Below are 23,610 nucleotides of genomic sequence, written 5' to 3' on the forward strand. Positions count from 1 at the left end.
GACCCTTACATTGGTGGGCTGGGAATTACCACTAGCCTGAATTTGGGATAAAAAGCGGCCTGCTACAGCCATTTCAGTAGAATAGTGTTGGAGCGAAGTATCCTGTGTAGAAGAGCAGAAGACTTTTGATAGGTGGACGACCACAGAAGAGGCCTGGCGACCCTTCCTGCATTTGGCCAGGTGAAGCTCTGCTGCACTACCGGATCTGACAAAGCCCTCTGAGGTACTTTGAACCTTGGACTTGTGGGACCAACTAGTCTCAATGGCTTATGGTAATAGACATTAGAAGCCGTCCGAATTGTCCCTGGACTACCCGGTGGACCGACCAGCTCCGTTCTGGAATACATTGCCAGAAGTGTCATCGATCTGTGTTTTTGTGCAGAACCTCTGTGGTAACCAGTTCGTGCTACAAGTCACCTTCCTGGCAAGTTCCAGCTTCCCTGTTTCAAGGGATCCTGTCCTGGAAGGTCTTCCTCGACCACAGCTGGAGAGACACTTGCTGTTGCCCATGTGTGGTGACTGTCGCAGGAACCAGCTTTCCTCCGTCTGGAAGAGTGTCCTGAAGAGGCCTGCATTGGTGCCTGCTGCATTTCATTTTTGAAAGGGTTTGTACACAGTTCCTGGACCCAACCAGAATCTGCCTTTCACCTGGAGCTCCTAGGCTTCCTCTACTGGATCCAATGGCAGGAAAACCTACCTCCAGCGACTCTGCCTAATCACTTGGGAAAATCTGAGTCGGGATTTAGCACTCTTGATACTTCCAGCCTCCCCTCTCTCCTCTCTCATAAACCTTAGAATAAACTTTGGTTTATTCCATTCAATCACCTTTTAAACTCCTGTTTTAAAAGCTTTTTCTATCGGATTGGAACATGGTCTTACTTGTAACATTGTGGAGAAGTCCTCTGGAACATTTTTCACCAGCACAAGAACCGTTCCTATATTTGTGCCCTCTCCTGAGAAGAAGCTTTTGCGACTTTTGTCCGCAAGGCCCCATTCAACATAGGGATTGGACTTCTTAAATTACAGTATTCTTGTGAACTGGTATCGACGCAAAGTAAATACCAGACTCAATAGTCTGGTAGAGGATGGACAACGCAAGAATATTTATCGAAACCAGACTTGCTAACCGAATAAACAAACAGCACCCAATTTAAACCAAGACCCCGCCAACTTGCCTTCCCCTTAAATCTCCTTTTTCTGCCACCTCCATTTGTACAGCAGTGGCAGAAACCATTGCCACAGAAGACCCCCTAAAGAGAGTTCCAAGGCCAGGAAAGAGATCCAGCAGCCTAAAGGACACCATGCAGACCTGCAGGATTTTCTTGTTTCTGGAAGGCAACGGGGAATCATGGTTTGAAGATACCTGCCCAGGACTTTCGACCACATGGAACCCATGAAGGTAAGTTTAAGGAATAACCTTCAAACCCAGTGCCCAGAGGGTAGGTACTTATTGTGTTGCTTCCTGGAAAGAAAAACATACACAGCACTGGACGGCGCAGTATGTAAAGCTCTTCTTTTGGGATTACCATGAATTAACCGAATTAGAAATGTTTGAGGGAGAAAAAAAGTCATTTTAACAAAAATGACTTTTGCTTTTTACTTCCCCGAATATTTCTGATAGCCTGCTTCCCCAACTCTTTACTTACCTGTGGGCGGCACACCTCTTTCTGTGCTGCTGTCTCCTGCATCTATCTGCCACGCTGGTTCCCTTCACTTCCATGCATGGGAACTGGCGCCACAGGGTCCTCTTAGTTTTCTTTTTTCTTTCTAAATGTATTATATTGGGAGTGGGAGACAGCCCTGATGCCTTTATAGTGAACAAGGGCTGGCGTTCACTCAATGATGCACTCGAAGTGGGCAGTAGGTCTCCGGCTATTGGGGTTCATCCGCTCTGAAAACTCATAGAAACCTAGGAGATGGCTTAATTCTAAGTTCGTCTTGGGACTGGTTGTTCCCGCCAGCCAAAAGGAAGGAGTTGTCCGCTTTGAAGCTCCTCTGTCGCACAGAAAGCGTGGTCCGGACAGCAGTGGTCGCTTTCCCAGTGTTGCAAAGGGTCTGCAGGCGTCTTTGGTCATCTTCTTAGTTTTCTTCCGCCGGTCAACTTGCTTTTCACTCCAGAAGCCTCACCTTCCATACAGTTCCAGCAGACTGCAATCTCTCTCTGCATTTTACAGAAATTGGCGTTTGGCTGTCCTATCAGGACAGCCAGACCCCCTGTGTGAGCTGGTCCTATTCCGGCACTCTGGCAGACAAAAGGAAAGGGGGGGGGGGTGGAAAACTCCTCCCCCACTTCCTGCCTGCCCAGACACTCTGGAGCCTAGGCGGGGACACCCAAGAGTTCCCAACAAATGCAAAACACACTCACTGACCTCCCCCTCCCAGAATGTTAAATGAGGGCTAAAAAGGAACAGCCATGCTTGTATTGGTGAAAAAAGAAAGGAGGTTTAAGTTGGCACTAGGTTGCACCTATTGTGGACTACCAAGGCTATGGACTTAGCCTTCGGTACAACAATTACACAATTGTTGGTTGAACACTGCCACCAGCCAAAACCAGGAGATTGTGCCTGTGACTTTTATAATCACATAGACAGAGAGAAGGGTGGTTACTAGGTATCTTTTGACACGCCACATAAGGTGGTGTATGCCAATCTCAGACTATAAAGTTTTGCAAGAGATACTAAGTATCTCTCTATCCTTAACAACAGTAGTTACTTGAGGATATAGGAAAAGAATCTCAAAGGAGGACCCTAAGGTTCCCCGGCAACACTTCTCACAAGGCGCTGTGTGCTAAAATACAGATGCCTTTAAGAGCTATGGAACAGACAGACTCCATATTACAGGTGGAATACAAAGAGTTCCACAAGAATGAATGAGTGGAAAAAGGCTCCACTCATTCAGGATTTAAAGAAAAAGGTCCAGATTTCCAGCTAAAAGTGCTGCGGGTCTCACTAGGAGAGGCAATGAAGCCTAACAATTATAAATCTCACTAACATATGGGAGTCATTTTTAGCTCTCTGCATACTTTACTTTTGGAATCATACTTTAGTTTATTTTTGGCATTTGCATTTTACTAGTGCAGCACACAGCACTTTCTGTGCAGTGTTGCTGGGTAGCCTCTTGGGGCTTCCCTTTTTTCTCTTACTTTTCTTTTGTGAACTAATGTTCCTGGGCGAAGAGGGATAGTTTTTTATCCTTTCTATAATCCCCCTTGTGTGGTCAACACACCCCACCTTGGGTTGAGTGCTGAGGGGTTACATAGTATCCCCTTTCTCACTGTTCTTGTAACATTTCTTTTAGTCCTTTACTTACCTTGCCGAACGCATGTTCTTAAGGGTTGAGAGGCTAGTTTTTATCCTTGCTACATTTTATATTGCGAGATCGGCACACTGCAGCTTATGTGAAATGCTCACGGGATCCACTGTCCCCCCTTTATATGATATGAAATGAAATGGCATTTATAATGCTCCTGTACCCAGGTGTTTCTAGGCGCCACAAGACAACGGAGGGAAGACCAAGGCAAGACAATACAAACTATCTTACTAGGCCTCGTCATTCAGATTGTGCAAGTGTGACGCAAGAAGTGCAGGGGGGAAGGGGAGGGGTAGGGTGAAAGTGTGATCATGGCAGAAGGCTAAGAGTAACGACAGCTAGTGCAACGCATCTCTGGGTAAGTGCAAGCAGGCAAGGAGGCAGGGGAGCTGTAGGGTGGTCAGTTACACCCCCTAAGTGCACGGTAGGCCAGGAGGACTGGTCATGGAGGAGCCTGGTACCCAGTGAGACTCTGAGGGTACCAAGCAACCAGTCAGTGCAGCAGACAGGTAAATTAGCATGAAAGCAAGAGAGAGAAGGCAGTGGAGAAAAGGAAGGTATTGAGCTTCTTCCGGAACTTCAGGTGGACCGGCTCAAGTCTGAGAGGGGCAGGGATGGCCGTTCTAGAGGGAGGCGCCTGCAGAGGAGAGGATAGAGATAAAACTCTCCCCCTCCCCCCCCACCCCCTACCACCACTCTGCTTGGAGAAGCATCTGACCCTCAGAGTTGGTGGTAGCTGAGTGAAGGGCTCTATAAAGACGGTATTTCCACAGTTGGATGTAGTGCAGGCCCTGACCCCAGAGAGCTTTGTGGATGCAGAGGGTCTTTAACTTGATCCTTGCAGCTACCAGGAGCCTGTGGAGAGATTTCAGGGCTGGAAAGATACAGTTGCTGGGCTTGAGGCCAAGGATAAGTCTTGCAGTCCTGTTCTGGATAAGTTGCAAGGATTGAAGAGTAGAATTAGGCCAATTGAGAAAGAGGCTAGAACCCAGGGCTCTGGAGAGTGAACTTCTGGGGCAAAGTGAAAAAAGGTATAATACCTCTGATGAGGTGAAGCCGAAAGTGGGCCTTCTTGGCAAAGTCTGTGATGTGAAGAGGAGAGTGTGGGGCCAAATAGGACACCAAGGTTTTTGGCCTCACAGGAAGACCAGTTTAGAGGGCCCAAGGAGGCCAGCAAGAGTGAGAGGGAAAGCAGGAGCAGTGGTCCCAATGAGAAGGATCCCCCTTTTACTGGCATTAAGGCAGAGATCATTTGAGGCGCATCGATCCTGAGTTGTGGATAGACAGCCAGGAATGAGCGAGGGATTATGCCGAGGCTCTCACGGAGACGATGGATTAGGGTGTCGTGATTGACCATGTCAAAAGCAGAGGAAAGGTTGAGGAGGATGAGGACAGTGGGTGAGCTGGAGTAAAGATTAGAGAGCAGATCTTCATGTAGAGCAGTTGCTGTGGCGCTGGCTTCTGTGAATCCAGACTGATGATCATTTAGACAACCAACAGATTCAGTGTGAAGAGTCATCTGGGAGATGACCAGCTTTTCCAGGGGTTTGCCTAGGAAAGGAGTGATAGAAATGGGGCGATAGTTAGCCCGAGAGGTAGGGGTGGGCAGAAGGCTTTCTTTAGGAGGGTGGTGCACAAGGGAAGGCTTGAAGAGAGAGGATCCTGTGATGAAAGGAGTGTTTGAGTCATCGTCCAAGGTTAAAGCGAGGGTGGCAATGTTGTCCTTGATGGTTCTGGAAGAGCAGGGTATGATACTTTCATGGATCGAACTTGTCTAGAGACATCTTCAGATGTTTTCAGAAAGGAGGAGGAAAAAGGAAGGGGAGGGGGGGCGGCCAAAGAGTGCCTGAGAGAGGTAGAGGAAGAGGAAAGCGAGGACAGGATATCCTGCATTTTAGTGGTGAAATTAGAGGCCAGAGCCATGCAGAGGTCTTGGGAGGGAAAAGGAGAGGTGGAGACTGCAGTGGGATTGGACAGCTCCTTGCAGATTTGAAAGAGTTTGGCAGTGTTGTTGGAGGCCGCAGAGAAGTGGGTTTGAATATGGACCCTCTTCTTGGAGAGGACAGTCTGTATTGCTTTTGAGCAGGCGGCAGGCCAGTTTGTCAGAGGATGCGCCTGAAGCCCTCCACTTCCTCTCAGCCACCCTGCACTTGCGTTTCAGGGCAGCCAGTTTGGAGTCTTACAGAGAGTTGCACTTGACACATTCTTTTGACCAGGGCAAGGATGTCCTAAGTGTTGGAATTAGAAATATGCAGGTTAGAGAGGGCTCTGTCGGAGTGCGAGTCGGCCGCTGGAGTAGGAGCAGGGAAAGTAGAGGCAAAGGCATCGACCGACACTGGCTTCATGGGCCGAATGACGGAGAAGCAAGGTGGCAATGCTGGGGATAGGCTTTGCCTGGGGGACAAGAAGTTTCAGGTGCGAGGAGAGCAGAAAGTGGTCAGTTAAAGAGAGAAGAGTGGTAAGAGGGTTAGAGAGGGGGATATCTGAGGCGATGAGAACATCAAAGGTGTCCAGCAGAGTGTGCTGGAACAAAGGGTAGAATTGAAAGGGAGTGAGTGTCGCACAGGTTGCGCAAGAGCCCAGATGCGGGATTAGAAGCATCCAGGTGGATGTTAAAGTTGCAGAGAAGTTCAGAGGTAGAGGCAAGGAGAGAAGAGGAGAGGTCAGCCCAGGCACAGTTGGAGGGAGGCCCAGAGAGATAGTGAGCCTGCAGATCAGGCATTCAAAGGAGGAGTAGGCCTGCATAGGAATGACAGAAGCAGGGACCCACACTGGAAAGATCAGGGCCACCCCATCTGTGGGCATGTTGGTTCGGGGCTCGGAGAGGATCTGGTAGCCCTCAGGGTGGAGTGTCAAAACTTATGATAGAGCTGGCTGTGAACCAAGTCTCAGTGAGAGCGAGGACATTCTGGTCAAGGTCTTCAAGGAGGTGGCAGATGTCAGAGGGGTGTTTCACAGCAGAGCGAGAGTAGCGATGTGAAGCAGGTTGCCACATTTGAAAGACTTCGGGGTGGGGTACAAAAGTGAGGTACACCCAGCGGAAGCCATAGATGGGCCCAAAAGTGGGGTGAGGGGGCGTCGTAGGAGGAAGAAAGAGTGCAATTTTTCATGTGCTTGTCCTTTATTGGTCCTTGTTCTGCCATCCTAGGTGGGGGAGGTCCTATTAGACCTTTGTTTTCTGGGTGCTTCTTTTGTTAATCAGAGTGCTGATTGGCTGGGTTCCTGGATAAATTATCTGGAAGCTGAAGACAAGTAGACCACTGGAGCTGAATCTGATGAAGAGGAGAAGATGCCTGTAGCTACTGCCAGCGACGCCTGCTGAGTAACCCGCTGCCTGTGCTGACCCTTTCTTCTGTGCAACAGAGGAGTCCTGAAGATGACTGGGACACTTGAACTGGTGGGACCAATCGGTCTCAAGAAGTCCTGCATTTCGAGCCATCCCACAACGAGCTTTCACCTTCTTGAGCTGTTAGGCAAGAATTGATGTAGCATCCCTGTGGGAGACTGCACAACCCTTGTCCTCTCCGTACTAGGCAACCTATCTTTTGGTATAGGCCTGTACTACACAAGTTGGTAGTGTGCCTGAGCAGCCAGGCTTATCTCAAGAGGGGTAAATGTGAGCTGCAGAGCTGTAGCAATGAAATTTCGCAAGTACAACATTTTGGGCCTCATTACACGGATGGCGGAGAACCATGGCGCTATTAGCGCCATGGTTCATGCCGGTAAAATACCGGCACCACCTTGGCGGAAAGGGGAATTACCGCCCCATTCCAAGGTTGGCGGGGCAGTAATTCCCCCTTCCACCATTGCCCTTCCCCATTCCCATTTTTGGCCCATAGGGCTCAATGGGAATGGGGAAGGCGCTAATTACGGTACCGCAAATTGCGGTACCGTAATTAGCTCACTGGGTCCCTTTGCGGGTTGGTTTTTAACGCCTGCAAAAAGCAGGCGTTAAATCCCCCAACCAGCAAAGGGACCTCGTAAGGTGGTAAGGATTTACCGGTACCGGTATTTTACAGGTACCGGTAAATCCTTACCACCATCCGTCTAATGAGGCCCTTAGACTCAAGGTTTTAGTTAAAATAGTTATTTATTTATTTAACATCAGTTTTTTAAATAAAGCATTCTATAAAAAGGGCAATATAGGTAATAATCAAATATACTTTAAAATACTTTTCCAAAATCAACACAATGCTAGTAGATAATCTTTAGAGATGCGTTTTACACACTTCCTACACCCTGAGGGGACTTCAGTAACTAGAACAGACAGTAATGTAATTTATGTATCACTAGTACACTTTTGAGATTCTGAGGTTGGTAGAAAGGAAAGGTTACACAGGTTCTCCGAGCATGTGAGCACTTAAATCTTCCAATGAAGTCTAGACAATCTTTCCCAGCAATAATAGTTTAAAACTAATGTATCACCTATGAGGGACAGTAAATATCAGTCAAGTGGACTAGAAGAGTCTGCGGGGAGCCAGGACAGCCAAAGTCATTTAACGCACAGTCTATGGAGCTGTGCCACTTCTTAGATAAGTCTTGCACAAATTTAGAGAGTTTGTTGAAGAAAAATCACTGTACTGTCACAAGTTGTTCCACTTGTTAAGGGTAAAGCTGAAATCGACTCTAGCAAAGTTGCTACTGCAAGTCTCAACTGAGAAGAGCAAAGCTAAAGACACTGAGTTAAGTACCCCAAGTCAGAACAGTAACTTTGGTCAGAAAAAGAGTGGGCCAGCTGGCTTCTGTCTGGTTGCAGTGATGCAGATTCTATGTTCCTGGGCCTCGGTCATGGGGGCAAGAGGGAGGCCGTCAGAAGTCAGCTGCAGCTACGGGCTATCAGCGGCACTCCGTAAACAGCACCACTGCAGATCTGGGATATCGGTTGGGCTTCCTTCACTCTTTGAGTGCTGCACTCTGGTGAGGGGACTCGAGCTCTGGTCGTCCTGCTTCTAGAGCGTCCTGGGGAAGACTCCTTAGCTTCTGGCCGGCTTGCAGACGTTGCACTCTACTATGGATTTCTCGACCCCTGCCACTCGGTTCCTGCAGCAGCAAAGAAGTACAGCCAGTCGGAGAAGATGGTCCCGAGGAGTTTGTCTCGAGGTTATTGGCCCCACTAACCCAAGGGAAAAGTCGTCCCTTCCGGAGCTTCTCTTGAGCTTCAGCACAGCTGCAGGGCTTCACCTGGCAATTCAAAGGTCCAGGAGGATGCAGCAAGCTTTGTTCAGCTTCTTAGTCAGGTTTTCTTCCCAGGGGTCGACTCTGCCTCTAGTCCCAAAACGCTCACCTTTTATGCAGGTTTCTCCCATTCATGCACAGCCTAGCTGTCAATCAAACAGCAGGGTGGCTGTCAGGAAAGGACAGGGTGCATCCAGGCATTCCTAAAGACAAAGGACAGGGGAGTTTCGGGAGCCTCCCTCACTTCCTGTCCTTCCAGACACACTGGATCCTGAGGCGGTTTTCATGCTGAAGCCCGCCAAAGGCAAAATGAACAAAGGGCTCAAACCTGGCTTGGCACGCAGAGTAAAACTGAAGAAAGACCTCGCAGGCAGAAAATGGCAAAAAAAGACGACCAGGCCGTTTTGACAAAATGATCACCCATTGGTTCTATACTGCAACTGAGGATTCAGCCTGCGGTAGAAAAGCACTATGGTAGGAAAATTAAACCACTGCCACCAGCCATTTTAAGTAGTGAGGGTTATCTACTAAATGTTACATGCGTAGGTAGGATAAGGGGCTACCAAGTAACCCCCCCATTGATCCACAGAAGATGCTGTGTGCTGGACCCACAGAGAAAAGGTAAGTAAAGTCAATTACACTTTACTATTCTTGGGAACAGTACTTCACAGAAGAAAAGGTATTTATTTATTTGATTAATATGCATATAGCCAAAAAAGTCTTTACATATGACACCATAAAATCATGATATAAAACCGAATTCATAAGACATCATGGTCAGCATAAAATACAACAATAAAACTACGTGTTATTGCACTAATAATGATAAAAACGTATTAAAAATATCTTCAGCTAATTGTTTAAGAATAACTAAACCATAATCCTAATAATTCATCATGTGAAATATGACATTAAGATCATTACCTTGTAAGAGCTTCTCCCAGATTTAATTCACGTTACTACATTTGAAACCTCATGAGAAATGTAAAGGATTTCTCTGTGACACTACCTGATATGCAAATGGGAATTTCCCATCTGTGAAAAGTACAGTGAGCAAAAAGCATGTGCTGCAAACTCTCATCTCGGCACAGGTTATCATGCCATGTTCTTTCTGGAGAGGAGCACCTGCTACCTTTTTTGAAATACACTGAAGGTGCTGTGTCACCATACAAACAGTAGATGCCTATGCAGTTTGTCAGACTCCAAAAACAAAGGAAACACATCATCCAAATCAGGTCAAAACACATGAGAGAGGGGGAAAACTGACTCACTCACTCCAGGGTTAAATTTAAAAAGTCCTAAAGTCCAGCAAAAGAGCTAGGGGTCTCTGAAGTTGAAGGGAATTAGCACAGAAATGAAAATGCTCCTTAACACTACGTAACACCCTCACATTGGGGATCAAATGTTTTGCATCAAGCTGGAAATCAAAGTGAAATTGCGCCTTTGGGAACCTCTTTTGATTTGCTATTTAAAAGAAAAATGAAAAAAATTGAGTGTTTCAGTGGCATGGTTCCTTATAAGCCAATGGATATGGTGCGGATACCTTTTGCTGTTGAAATGTTTTCAGTGGTAAGTGACATTTAATATGATCAGATGCTGATGGAAAAAATGTATTTTTTCAAAAAAACTTATTAATAATGTTCCTTAACACTTTGCTCCTAAGACTCCTTCTGTTTATCGCTTCAGTTAGAAGTATTGCATTCCCAAACACAGATGTTGATCCGTGAACGATGGGGTGACCTTGTGCAAGTAGATCGCTACCTTGCAGGAAAATGTCTTTCTCTCTGTGTTTGGAAGTGAGTTTTTTAAAAAATGTTTTCTTTACTGAATTTAGTTCTTTTGTTGATGTGCCAGACATGAATGTTTAAGGTGAGCTTTTAAAAATCCCCCAAAATGTACTAACATGAAGTTGTACCTATCAAGTTGAGCATAACTTCATCTAGTGTTTGCGTTTAAAAAAAATCTATTTTATTCATTTATAAAGCGTGCAGCAGCCCAGGAGCATTGTGGCGCTGTTGCAGGAATTTTAGATGTATGATACATGGGAATACAATAATCTTAGGCATATGATACAAGACCTATACATGCAGTTATTGTTGGCATGAGATAGTACACCTTACATATTGGTCTTATTTGAACAGCCTTTTGAATGCTTTGTGGATCGTACCGTGGAAGGGTTCAGCTCTGAGCGATGGGCGCAGTGAGTTCAAGTGTTTGGCTGCTATAAAAGGGAAGCTAGTTCCACCTGCTTTGGTTCGTTTGACTTTCGGTAACAATAATCTGTCGGTATATGGTGCTCTTGTGGGTCTGGATGAGTGGGCTCTACTTATTTTCTGGGTCAGATGAGGCAGGGCTGAGTTGGTGATGTACTTGTGGGTAATGGCTACTGTTTTGAAAAGGATTCTTTCTCTTATGGGTAGCCAGTGGACTTCTCTCCTTGCCGTCGTGATGTGTTCCCTTTTAGGAGTGCATTACTTTGGATGACTGAGTTTTTGGAGGTTAGAGGAGGTGCCAGTGTATAGGGCATTGCGGCAATCTAGCCTAGAGCCTATGACAGCTCTCGCTATGGTGAGGCAACTTGCTGTGGAGATGAACGGTTTTGCTGCATTCAATAGTTTGGTAGAGTATGCTGCAGTTGGGGAGATGGCGCTGACTTGTCAGGTAGGTCATAGAGAGGGTGGAGTTTAGGTATACTCCTAGAGTCTTGGCGGTGTGAGAGTCTGGGATTTGTATGTTCTCGATTTGGAATGTGGAGTATTGGTTGGTGAATTCTTAGGGTCGTGGAGGCCCCATCAGCAGGATTTCAGTCTTGTCCCCGTTGAGGCATAGGCTGTTTGCCGCCATCCAGGTCTGGATGATGGAGTAGGCGGTGTGGAGTGCCTTGGAGTCTTCTTCATAGACACCTGTTAGGGGAGGAGAACCTGGTGTGTCATCTGCATAGTTGGTATAGGTTATACCGCTTGTGTTTTCAGCAACACTCATGTTTGTAGCCTCTAGGAAGCGATCCAGGTTGTTGCCTCATGCTATAAGTGGTCCGATGTGGTAAGGTGGTGGCGGAGTATTTTATGGTTCACTAGGTTGAAGGCGGCAGATAAGTCTAGGAGGAGGAGGAGGAGCAGGAGCAGGGCAGGTTTGCCATTGTTCCGAATTTTGTCCGCCGATTCTGTGCCATGGCCGGGTCGGACTCCTGATTGGCGTAGGCCTAATATGTGGTAATTGTTGAATCTGAAGGTAGTCCGCTCTGTACAGGATTTGTAATGTAGAAGAAAAGGAGCCGTTGTGATGGGCCTGTTGTTGTTGGGGGCTGAGGTGTCTAGAGAGGCTTTCTTTAGAAGTGGGAGTACCCAGGCTTCTTTGAGACAGGAGGGGACCAGTCCAGAGGCGAAGGAGGCGTTGATGAAGGCCGTGAGGAAGGGGGCTAGGATGTCGGCACATTCCTTAATGATTGTGGCAGGGCTTACATCGCCATTTCTTTTCGAGGATTTGAGATTTTATTCGAATGGAGTGCACTTCTAATTCTGAGATGTCCTTGAAGGAGAAAGGAGTTATGTTTGAGGAGGATGTGTTGGAGGCAGGGGCTGCTGTTGTGAGGTGAGGTAAGGTGGGGTGTTTATTTGTAGGGCACCCTAAACCCTTAGGTAGCTGGGCGCACAGCATGACAGGATTACTTGTAGCTTAGTTACATTTTGCATAGATACAGGTATATACAAGTGCATGGATAATTGCAGTTAGTTTAATAATTAATGACTGAGAGGAAAGAAGAGAGAGCTAGCATATGTGGCTATAGGTTAATCGTTGTGGCGTAGCCAGATGCGGGTGTTGTGCCTGAAGCTGTCATAAGATTGTTCCCTTTTTAGCTTGACTGGTAAAGCATTCCATTGCTGAGCTGCTTTTTACAGGGAAGCTGTTTCCACCTGTTTTTTGTAAGCGGAATCTGGGTATTTGGAGACAGTAGGAGTTGGCTGTTTTAGTTGGTCGGGTAGATAGTTTTCTGGTTATTCTTTCCTTCAGGTATGGGGGTGCTGCATTATTTAGGCATTTGAAGGTTAAAGTGTCCATTTTGAAGAGGATCCTATCGGTAATTTTTAGCCAATTGTGATTTCTTCCGGCATTAGATATGTGCTCTCTAGTGGGGGGGTTCAGAGCCGTTCTGAGTGCATTGTTTTGCAATGTTTGTAGTTTGTAAGTGATATATTTATTAGCTCCTGCATAAAGTGCATTGCAGTAGTCCAATTTAGAGAGGATGAGGGCATTGGCTAGAATAATACAGCTAGCTGGTGAGAGGAAGGGTCTGCCTGCTTTGATAGGTTTTCCAGTGTATGCCGTGGATGAGGCCAAGGAGTTTACTTGTTTTTTAGGTAAAGTGTGGAATCCAGGTAAAAACCTAGTGTCTTCACTTCTTTGGCAACTGTAATTATATTGCTGTCGATGTTGAAGGCACTGTAGTTGTCATGGAGTTTTTTTAAGTTGTTGGGTGAGCCAAGGATCAGGATCTCTGTTTTATTGTCATTCAGGCAGAGGCCGTGGGTTGCCATCCATGCCTGAATGAGGATGTAGATCTCATTCACTAAGGCTTTATCTGATGTGAAATTGCCCGTAAGGGGGATAAGGATCTGGGTGTCATCTGCATAATTTGTGTAGGTGACACCCAGCCTGTCCAATTTGTCATATAAAGGCTTAGTGAAGATATTATACATTGTGGGTGAGACGCATGAGCCTTGGTGGACTCCACGTGTTATGACTGATTCTGTAGATGCTGCCGTGGAGAAGACACTCGTGCTTCTATTATCAAGACATTATTTGACCCAAGCTATAGCTTCACTTGGAAAGTGGGCTCCTGATGCTAGGTATTTGCATAATACTGCGTGGTCCACCAAGTCGAATGGCGCCGACAGATAAAGGAGGAGTAGCATAGCTGTGTTTCATTTATCGTTAAGTTCATCAATTTGGGCTTTAAGGTCTATTAGAGCTGTCTTCGTGCCGTGTTGGGGTCTGAATCCAGATTGGCAAGAGCTTAATAGTTGGTTAGTCTCAAGGTACTTTTCAATTTGTAAATAGGCCACTCTGTCAATTATCTTCAGGAGAAAAGGTTCAGTGGTGATAGGTCTGTAGTTTGTTGGAATGGATGGGTCTAAGGATTGTTTTTTAAGAAGGCGTAGGACCCACGATTCTTTTAAACTACTTGGGACGGTATTAGACATAAAGGAAGCATTAATGAGTTTGGAGATAAAGCAGGCTAGATCTCTAGCTGCATCCTTAATTATTTGGGCGGGGCAAATGTCACCTTTGCAGTTTGATGGTTTTAGTGAGGCAATAATTTTGGATAGATATTTTGGAGAATTTGAATGGAGCTGGTTGGGTTTGTTACTAGGAGGGGAGTAGTAGGGGTTTCTGTGAGTGGAAGCGAGGCTTTTTTTTTAAGCAATTTTGGTTTGCAATGTTTTTATTTTATTTGCTAAAACATTTTGAATGTTGGTACACCATTGTTTGTCTTTAGGTAAGTTATCTGGTAAAGGTATGGGGGATTCTAGTTCTCGTAGAATCGCAAATAGTTCCTTGGTGTTGGAACATGCTTTGGAAATTCTTTCATTATAGACTTCTTTTTTGGTTTGAATGATTTCATTTTTGTATTTAGTAGCAGAGAGTTTGCATTTTAATTTATTTTCTTCCGTCGGGGGTATGTTGCCATATAGTTTCTAGCTTTCTTTTTTCCATTCTGAGTTCTTTTAAGTGAGGTGTGAACCAGGTGTTCAGGTGAGCCTGTTGTTGGCTCTTACAGTTCTTAAGTTGGGCAATAGAGTCTAGGATCTTAGTCATAGTTTCATTATAATGGTCTACCAGCGTGTCTGGGTTAGAGTTGCTTGGTAGGGCATTAATCACTGGCAGGAGACAAGGTAGGATGTTGTTCGTTGTGATGTTCTTCCTTGATCTGGTAGGGAGAGGGGGTGCCATTATTTTTTTTTCTTTTTTTGCTTCTTTATTGAGTGTTAGGCTAAATTCAATCAAGAAGTGGTCGGTCCAGGGTTGGGGTGTCATTTTAGTGATCCTAGTTGGGCAGTTTGAGGTGGCTACCCAGTCTAGGGTCCTGCCTTTGTCATGGGTAGGGGGTGAGGACTTTTTGGGAGAGCCCATGTTCATTAAGCATGGAGGCTATTGCTTGAGCTTGTTTATCGTCTGGGTCATTGAGTCCCAAGTTGAGGTCGCCAAGGAGCATTATCTGAGATGATTCTTTTGTATTACTAGCTAGCAGGCTGGAAATATCCTCTTCAAACAGCCTAAGGGCCCTAGAGGCGTACATATGAGGTAGAAATTCAGGGTGCGACATTGGGATATAGGCAGTTTTGCTTATAGTAATTCACAAGATTTTAGTGATGGTAGCGTGGAGAGTCTTAATTCCAGGTTGGATTTAGCAGGGATGGCTAAACCACCTCCTCGAGCGTTGGGTCTGTCCATTCTTAGGAGTTGGTACTCTTTCGGTATAGCCTGTGACAACGCTGAACCTGCTGCATCATGTAGCCAGGTTTCTGTGACCGCTAGGAGGTCCAGTTTATCTGAGGTTAGGATATCAGCTTTATCAGTGCCATGGGCCACGCAGATCTGGCGTTGATTAGAGCTCCTACTATTGTAGTAGTTTTAGGTAGGCATTTGGTGTTCACAGATATTTGGGTAGGTTCATTCATTATAGGAGTAGAGGATGTTTGCGGATGTGCTTGCTACAGATTCCTAGAAATATTTTTGGGGTTCATACGGCGGTTTTGATGCGTTTTTCTAAGCAGTTTGGGTTTGTGGAGGGGGGAGAATGTAGCCTGATTTTTCTATACATGGTAGGGAAGGGTGCGTATTTAATTTGGTCCTTGATTACCGATGTTAGTTGTAAGAGGAGCAGGAATGCAGGTAGCAACAGAGAAGTGCTGATGAACATAATGCAGCGGTTAATGCCGGTTGCAGGGAGTGAGGGCGATAGGTCTGTGGCTGAGTGCAGGGTGTTCACAGAAGGCTAAGCTCATCACTTTCACAGTATGCCGACTAGGGTGTGGGTTAGGATCCGCTTTCGCAAATGGGCTAAAATCAACTTACATGGATGGTCTAAAATAAACTTTGCATGGTGTGTACCCAGTCTATTTTGGTTAGTGCTTGTTTTTTTATTGATGAAGTCTAATTTGCTCCTCATGCCGGTTTGGATGTTGGTGCAGGACTGGGGTCTCAAGTTGCCTGAATATAGAGAACATTTCCCTGACGTCTGATTTGGCTTTTGTCATCCTCGTATTGAAATAAGTGGATTTGGCCGACATGATTGCCTGTTTGTAGAATCTGGATGCTGTGGCAAATTCCCATTTAGCAGGGTTGGTGTTTTTTTACATTTTTTTTTTATATCCAACTTGACTGGGTTATCTGCTTCTTGTTTCGTAGGTAGTGTAGCTCAGGGGTGTACCAAGGGTGGGTGTGCCTGATTGGTTTTGAATTCCTTGCTACGCGGGGGCCATGGTATAGACAGCCTGCTTCAGCATGGTGTTGTATAGGACTGCGAGTGTTAGGATCGTTGGAGAATGTCGTTATGAATTCCGGAGTCTCTAGGAAGGGGATGAGGTTGTCTTTTGTCAGCTTTCTTGAGCTGCATGCTAGATTTGTGTTTTTTGGGATGAGGGATGGAGAAGTGGATGGTATTGTGGTCTGACCATGGGGAGTTCGATGTGATGGATGACTGACGGTTGATGTTAGCTATCCAGTCCAGAGTGCGGCCTTTGTTATGCGTGGGGCTGGTGATGCATTGTGTCAATCCTTGTGTGTCTAGAGCTTCTGCAAGGGTTTTGGCTTGCGAGTCTTCAGGGTCATTGAGGCCTAGGTTTAGGTCGCCTAATAGGATGATTTTGGAGGAGTTCTTAAAATTGTCATTGAGCAGATGGAGGTTTTCCTGGAAGCTAGATTCAGGGGCGGTAGATGATGTGGTGAGTGATGGTGCAGGTGGGGGATATGGCTAGCTTGAGAGAAAATGTTCTCATGACCTTCTATGGAGGAGTTTATTTTGCAGAAGGGAAGGGTCTCCTTGGCTATGAGAGCTACCCCTCCACCTCTGGCATTGGGGTGGTCATGTTGATAGTGTAGCCAATGGGAGGAGGGCTAGCAATAATTCAGGGCCATGAGGCCTCCTGGAGCCAGGTTTCAGAAATAGCGCATCTAGGTTGTGTAAGGTGAGCAGGTCATTGATGTCCAGGGCATGGGCTGGGAGGGAGCGGGCATTGATGAGGGCATAATTGAGGGGCGGCATGGGGGGACTCTGGTGCATGTGTTTGGGTGTGGTGGAGTGTGCAAAGGCTTGGGCTGTGGATGTAGGTGAGGCAGAGGCAATTGACCTCTGGGCTGTAGGAGTGACAAAATGTTGACACTGGGCTATAGGTGTAAAAGCATTTGGCATAGCAGAATGGGCGGTAGGAATAACGGCATCTGGCGTAGCATATTGGGCTATAGGAGTTAACATTTGGCATAGCAGTAGGAATATCCACGTTTTGCATAGCATACTGGGTGGAATGAGTAACAGCATTTGTCAAGCCACACTGGGCGGTAGGAGTATCAGCATTTTGCATGGCATGTTGGGCGGTAGGAATGACCGCATTTGGCATAGCAGGAATATCAACATTTAGCATAGCACCCTGGGTATGTTTCACCCAAGTGTGGCGTAGGGGGTGGAGGCCCTGTGCGCTGACTGAGTCAGCAGTTTCTTTTTTTGTATGTCTGTGGGCGGGCGGGGCGGAACGGCGGCCGTGTTTGGGTCCGCAGTGATGGGTTGCGGGCAGTCGGGGATTCCTGTGAGGGGGGCAGGTGGAGTCCGTAGCTGGATGAAGGTTGGACTTTCAGTTCTTGGGATTTCTGTGGGTCTTTGGTCTGGGCATATCTGTCTTTGTTTGCAGAGTAGGGATGCGTCGCTGTATCTAGTTTTGGGATGTCTGGCGCGGGGCCTAGGAGGTAATCGCTTGAGTGTCGTATTCACTACTTTGCAGAGAGGGGTGGGTGCAGTGCCGGTGGGAGGAAGTTTGAGGGTGCAGGAACTGGTATGTACAGGGCAGAGGAGAGTGTGAGAACGCTGGGGGTTGAGGGTGGAGGTGGCAGTCTCAAGATGCAAAGAAGGCTCTGGTGCCTCTGCTTACCTTCATTACAATAAAGGTGGGAGAGCGTTGTGCATTTGTGGGGGATTACTCTGAGGATTCCAGCTTCCATGCTGCCTGAGTGAGGAGTGTCATAGAGGTTCTTGGTGTTGAAGAAAAAAGTCTAGACAACAAATTTGGAAGTACAAAAAGACAGTTTATTACATTGCAGTACAATAAACCAGAAGCATATCTCCTTCTAAACTAAAAGCAGCAACAACCCATTGAATAAATCGGTGACATTTTTTTCACATTTTGGTGTAGATAATCTCTACCCTTCGAAAAATCAAATCCTCCATCCCTCTGCAGGACTTCTGGACCATAGTGCAGGCCCTTGTGTGCTTGCACATCGATGGGGGAAATGCTCTCCTGACGGGGCTGCCAGCTGCTCACTTCGCTCCCCCTCCCCCTCGAGTTGCCCAACAACCAGGAGAACCTGCCTGTGAGAGTCTCCAGACCCAGGGAGGCCCGAGAAAAGTGCCTGGTCTGTGGCGGCGGGACATGCCCTGCCCCTGAGCTGCTTTCGAGGATCGGGAAGCACAACCTGGAGTGCGCAGGCCGTGGGCGGCCTGGAGACCGCGGTGCCTGCGGCCGAACCTAAGTGGTTCAGTGAGCCCCCTGGGGCATGGCCCCCCTGTCCCCACTGTTAGGCAAGATTGTACTCCGTAACCCTGTGGGAGACTACACCAGCAATGTCCTCTTGGTAATGGGTAACCCACCTATTGGTATAGGTCTGTACTACACAAGCTGCAGAGATGGAATACTGAAATTCACTATTACAAGTATCCAAATAACACTTCTACTCAAGGTTTTCTAGTAAAATAATTATTTAAGTCCGTTTTAAATAAGCCTTCTTTAGAAAGGGCAGTATGCATCAATAAAAATACACTTCATAACAGTTCCTCCGAAATAAGATAAGCAAGTAGGTGCTCTTTTGGGATGCCACACATACACTTCCTACACCCTGAGGTGACTTCAATTACTAGTGCAATGTTTTTATTGATATATCACTTTTTGGCACTTAATACAATTCTGAGGGTGTGCGAAAGGTTAGGTGTTAAGGAGAATTCTCAGAAATATGCTAATTCCTCTCTGCCTTAGAGACCCCCAGCACCTTGGCTGGATTTTGAGGACTTTATTTTTTTACCTGGAGAAAGTGAGACCCTTTTTCCCACTCATGTATTTCTTCTATGATTTGAGCACCGTTTCTCTTTGGTTGTGGAGCCTGACCAACTCCATAGACATCATCTTTTACATTGTACCACACAGCACCTTCTGTGCAGTGGCACAGGGAAGTCTTTCAGATTTCCAAAAGGTCTAAATACCTTTCTTTTGGATAACTACTGTTTCCAAGAGCAGTAAAGTGAAATTGACTTTACTTACCTTTGTAACTTTCTAGAGCCAGCACATACTATCTTACAATAGGGTACTGGAGGGGCTACTTAGTTTCCTCTTTGTCTAGTTTCTCCTGTAACAATTTTATGTTACCCTTTCCACTGGATGAAGGAATCCAAAGAAGAACTTGGAAGAGATGCCTGCTGCAACTCCTGGACCGTTGGTTTGCCAGGTGAAGTGCTGCTGCTGTGCTGAAGCTCAGAATTTGCCTCAACTAGAGAAGCCCTGCAAGGTCGACTTCTTCCCCTTGAGTTGGTGGGACCAATCAACTCCAAAGTGAACTTGTATGTACATCCTCTCAGAGCTGGTTGTACCTCCTTGCCAACTGTATTCCAATTTAAGTGAAAAACCAGAGTCTAGTCTATTTTCCAAAGTCAGGTAAACAACCTGTTCATCGGAATAAAACCACCGTGGTTGAGGGCACAATTAGTTGCTACTGATGGAGGGAACTACTGTGGGTTTTAACACCCACAGGGGCAAGGCTGTGTGGGAAGACAGAAAAGGATAGAATTCTGTCCCTGTGTAGCGCTGCTGGACCGCCTACAAAAAACAGGGGATAGAATAAGAGGAAAAACTAGCTTCTTCTAAATGTAATACACCTTTCAGCCTTGCAGCAAATGTGCACTACAACCACTCTCTCCCCCTATGTGTTTGCATGGGTGGAGACAAATACCAGATCTAAAAACAGTGTTATTGTGATGGGGAGCAACAACATCCTATGGGTTATATACAAATTTATTTACCCAAGGATTGTTAGTCACAACTCATCCACTGTGATTTTTAAAACAAGGAATATCACAAGGTCACACCGTTATACATGCTTGTCTAAATTTAATTATTGTGTGGATTCATTGAGGGACCCCGACCCCACTTGTTCTCTCCGGAGAATTGCATTGGCTACTCTTGATCTCCATTGCTCCATTGCTACCTTGATTGGGTTTGCTAACCTCTAGAGTTCCCCTGTTCACTATAACTAGGGGCGGGGTCTCCTAAAATCTGTACACCAGGCCAACACTGTTCAACTACTCCCTCCTCTGCCTCACTGCCACTCTCCCTCTGTACTGCCATTCCATCTTCGGCACTAATACTACTACACCCCACCTTCTGCTCAGTCACCCTCCTTTCACTCTCATAAGCACTTTCCTTTTACTCTCTGCACTCCTTCTAGCACTCTTACCCACCTTGCAAGCACACTCGGCACACAGTACCACTTTCTCTCACCAACCAATATCTTACCTTTTCTTCAATTTACTGCCACACTCCAGTCCACTGTACTTACTCCTGCTGTTCTCTTCATCTGACAACACCTTCTCCTCTAACCTCACCCAAACAACCTACACCGTCCTGTTTCCTGTTGTCTCTCTTAAATCCCCCCTCCTTCCATTGGATTAGTTACCCTGCAGGCCCTGTATTCCCTCTCTGTGAGGTGTTCCAAACAAAGGAAGTTACAACTTGCGGTTACGCCGCGCCCTGCCCCCTTTTTTTTCCTCTCTACATCGGGCTGCTGTTTGACTGCAATTGCAATGTATTCAAGTTTGTGTTATGGGGGCTAGGCTTGACTCCCCCAGAACTCCCTCTCCTGCCCCCCAAATTGAACTCTTTCATTAACTGTTGTGCTTTTATAAGTTCTTGTTGAAGTGAGTTCAGTGCAGCGCATCGGGTACTGTGTGCGCCTGTGATGGAAGCGGTGTGCGGCGTCTCAGGGTTCTCTTTCGCTTGTTCTCTCCCCCTGCGGCTCAGGTGGTGTAGACCATTGGCATAGGGGACTGATGGTTTGTAATCCTGCAGGTGGTTTCCTGACACTGCTGTGTTCTTGACTCAACAGCCAATATCCCCCCTATGGTGTAGGGCAGGCTCTGTCTTCCACCCTTGTAGGCCTCCCACCTCGGGCTCAGAGCGGTGCCTATCCCATCATGGCAAGGTCTGATCAATGACCCAGTCACAATGGTCAACAGGTTTTGGAGAAAATAGTCGATCCATACTCGCTGTGAATGTTCTAAAATTCTAAAAAACTATTTTGAAGATGGCAATATTGAGTAAGTTCTTCTTTTTTCCTGAAAAAGGCAATATCTATATATGTTTATCACATTATTTCCAGATGATGAATATGAAAGTTTGTGAATCTGTTTTAGTTTTTACATCCATGCTATACAAGTATTCAAAATAACAAAGTATTTGTGTTCCCATCTTTTGAAATAAAAACAAGTTGACTAATGTACTTCAACTAGTATCATAAGTAGTGTTTTCATCATTGTATTTTCTAAAATTTCCAGTTTAAACTTTTTTTTTTTAAAGCCAACAGATCCTTGGAAGAAAAACAGGCACTGCCTCACTTCATAAGGTCACCATAAAGATTGATGAAAATGATGGATCCAAACCATTGCAAATCTCACATGAACCGCCTCTGCCTGTGTGCGACTCTAAATTAATGGAACGAGCAATGAAGGTAAACCCTGCCATGAAATATATTGAAAGCACATTTTGTAATAATTTTCTTCTTTTAAGGCTCTTTTGCAAGATCTTTGGACAAATAATTAGAATGCTTTTAGTTAGAAATATAGTGAAGTTCAATGTTTATCTTACAGTAACTAGCTTTATAAGATTTTTTGATAATCAGATAAACCATTTAGTGAGCATCCTTGTTAAAGAGCACTAATTGCAGAACTAGAGGAGTGGAGCATATGGATTATTTTCACTATTTTAATGTTTTCGCTGCCACATTTTTCAGTCCATGAATTTCTGTGCTAATCAGTAATAGGTAAGAAGTGCTCAGGAATAACTAAGAAGAGTGACCAGGGTCCCCTCTTGTATTTAATCTTCTTAGTAAGTCTGCATGCTCTGTTAACTTAGTTTTATCTTTTTGCAATATCAGTTTTTCAATCAAGCTTTCTTTTGTTTATTTAGCAGTTTTGTTTTAAATCAAACTGCTAAGGAGTTGAACTAAAGTTACTGTCTGTGAATATATACAATAAAGCACACTTAAATATTTGCAAGGTAAGCACCAAAACACATGTAGAACACAATTGCAAGTTAAGTAATTAGTGAATAGGTGTAGTAACTTTAAAAATAACTTGTATAGTAACAAATGGTTTAGTAAAACTATCTGAAACATATTGACACATTTTCCAACATATTATCACTTTTTATAACTTAGTTCCAATCTTTATTAAAGAGTCCAACCCTAGCTTATATTCAGAGGAGCCTTAGGCCACCGGAGGTAAGGAGTTGATCTGGATAGGCAGGACACTGTGTTCCACAGGATCTCTTCTGGGTTTGCATGTAGGTAAAGTTAGGTTTTTGAAGTCAAGGGAGCCCAAGGGGTTTCCTTGTGAGGTTGCCTCAAGGACCAGTGTTCTACGGCAGGAGAGGGTGCAATTGATTGTCCAGCTCAATGTATCTCTATGGGAGCCCTAGAGGGCGAGCGAGATAAAGTTATCTACTGCCCCCAGGAATGCAGGATCAGCAAGCAAAGCTCCTGTTAAGTTTTACAGGGAGCAGGACAGTACCTTAAAATGAAGAACTCGTTACTGCAGGACGGTTTCAGTGGTAGAGGCAGCAGTAGACCCAGTAACGGGTTTCTCTGTTGTGGCAAGAGAAGGGGACTTTGGATCTAGCGATTGCTCTCATGCAGATGGACGCCCAGCAATGGATCTTCTTGTTTCTGGCTTGTGGTGCCATTTCCAGGCTCGGTTGAAGGATGGATGTCACAATGGTAAACTCTTATAGTGTTTTCGGGCATCGTCTCGTGTGAGGAGACTTTGTGGAGTGGGATCCAGTCTGTGCAGTTCAAGAAAGATGCCGACAGAGTTTCATGTGGATTCGTTCTTCGGGCGAAGATGCACAGCACAGTGACACAGGACCCCCCGGGTGTTGTGAATTGTAGACCATGGAGGTTGCAGCTCTTCTAGGGAGGGCACAAAATGCAGTTTGTATTGGGACTGGTTAGGCCCTGCAGTCCAAGGGAAGAAGTTGTCTCATTTGGATCTTCCCTGTCGCGCAGAAGTGGAGGTCGGGACAGCAACTGTTACTCAGCGGGCTTCGGCAGTCGCTGTAAGTGGCTGCAATCTTCTTCCTTTGGGTTTCTTCTGACTCTTCTTTTTCCAGTGGTTGACTTGGAGTTTCTGCTCCAGGACTTAGGGATTTATGCAGGAACACTGGCTGAGTACACCAATCGTATCCCATGCAGCATTCGAAACTTGGGGATGGCTCTCCAATAGGGGACAGCCAGCTGCCCAGTCAGCACTGGATTCTCTCAGGCATGCTGCAGGACAAAGTACTGGTGCAGTGTGGGGGTTTCGGTTGACCTGCCCCACTTTCTGTCCTGCTAGTCACTAAAAGAACCTTTGTGTGCTTTCCAAGGGAAGACCGGCGAAAACAAAGGAATTAGAGGAACCTCCCCCACTGAGGTAGGTAGAAGACCTAAGAAAGGACAAGCCTCCATGTTTAAGATTCAAAGTGCAGCCATTGGAGGCCATCAGAGGGCGCACATAGAGGATGGCTGCTTGATCCTCTCTGCTTCCGGGCAGTCTGACGAAAAGGGGAATGCCCCCCACCTCCTTTTCACCCCTTAATGTCATAGCCGAAGCTTGTA

At 45.9% G+C, this 23,610-nt stretch overlaps 1 protein-coding gene across 2 annotated transcripts in view; it reads left to right on the plus strand.

The window, feature by feature from the left end:
* MED14 (mediator complex subunit 14) overlaps positions 1 to 23,610 on the plus strand; it is a 1,766,813-nt gene that overhangs the window by 519,695 nt on the left and 1,223,508 nt on the right. For both annotated transcript variants that reach the window (XM_069636537.1, XM_069636538.1), the window contains exons 8-9: positions 10,148 to 10,280; positions 21,315 to 21,465. In XM_069636537.1, the coding sequence (XP_069492638.1) occupies positions 10,148 to 10,280; positions 21,315 to 21,465 (284 nt within the window). The remainder of the gene's footprint in view (positions 1 to 10,147; positions 10,281 to 21,314; positions 21,466 to 23,610) is intronic.

This window comes from Ambystoma mexicanum, chromosome 7p (assembly GCF_040938575.1).
Source record: "Ambystoma mexicanum isolate Mex_15411 chromosome 7p, UKY_AmexF1_1, whole genome shotgun sequence".
NCBI classification, from domain to species: Eukaryota; Metazoa; Chordata; class Amphibia; order Caudata; family Ambystomatidae; genus Ambystoma; species Ambystoma mexicanum.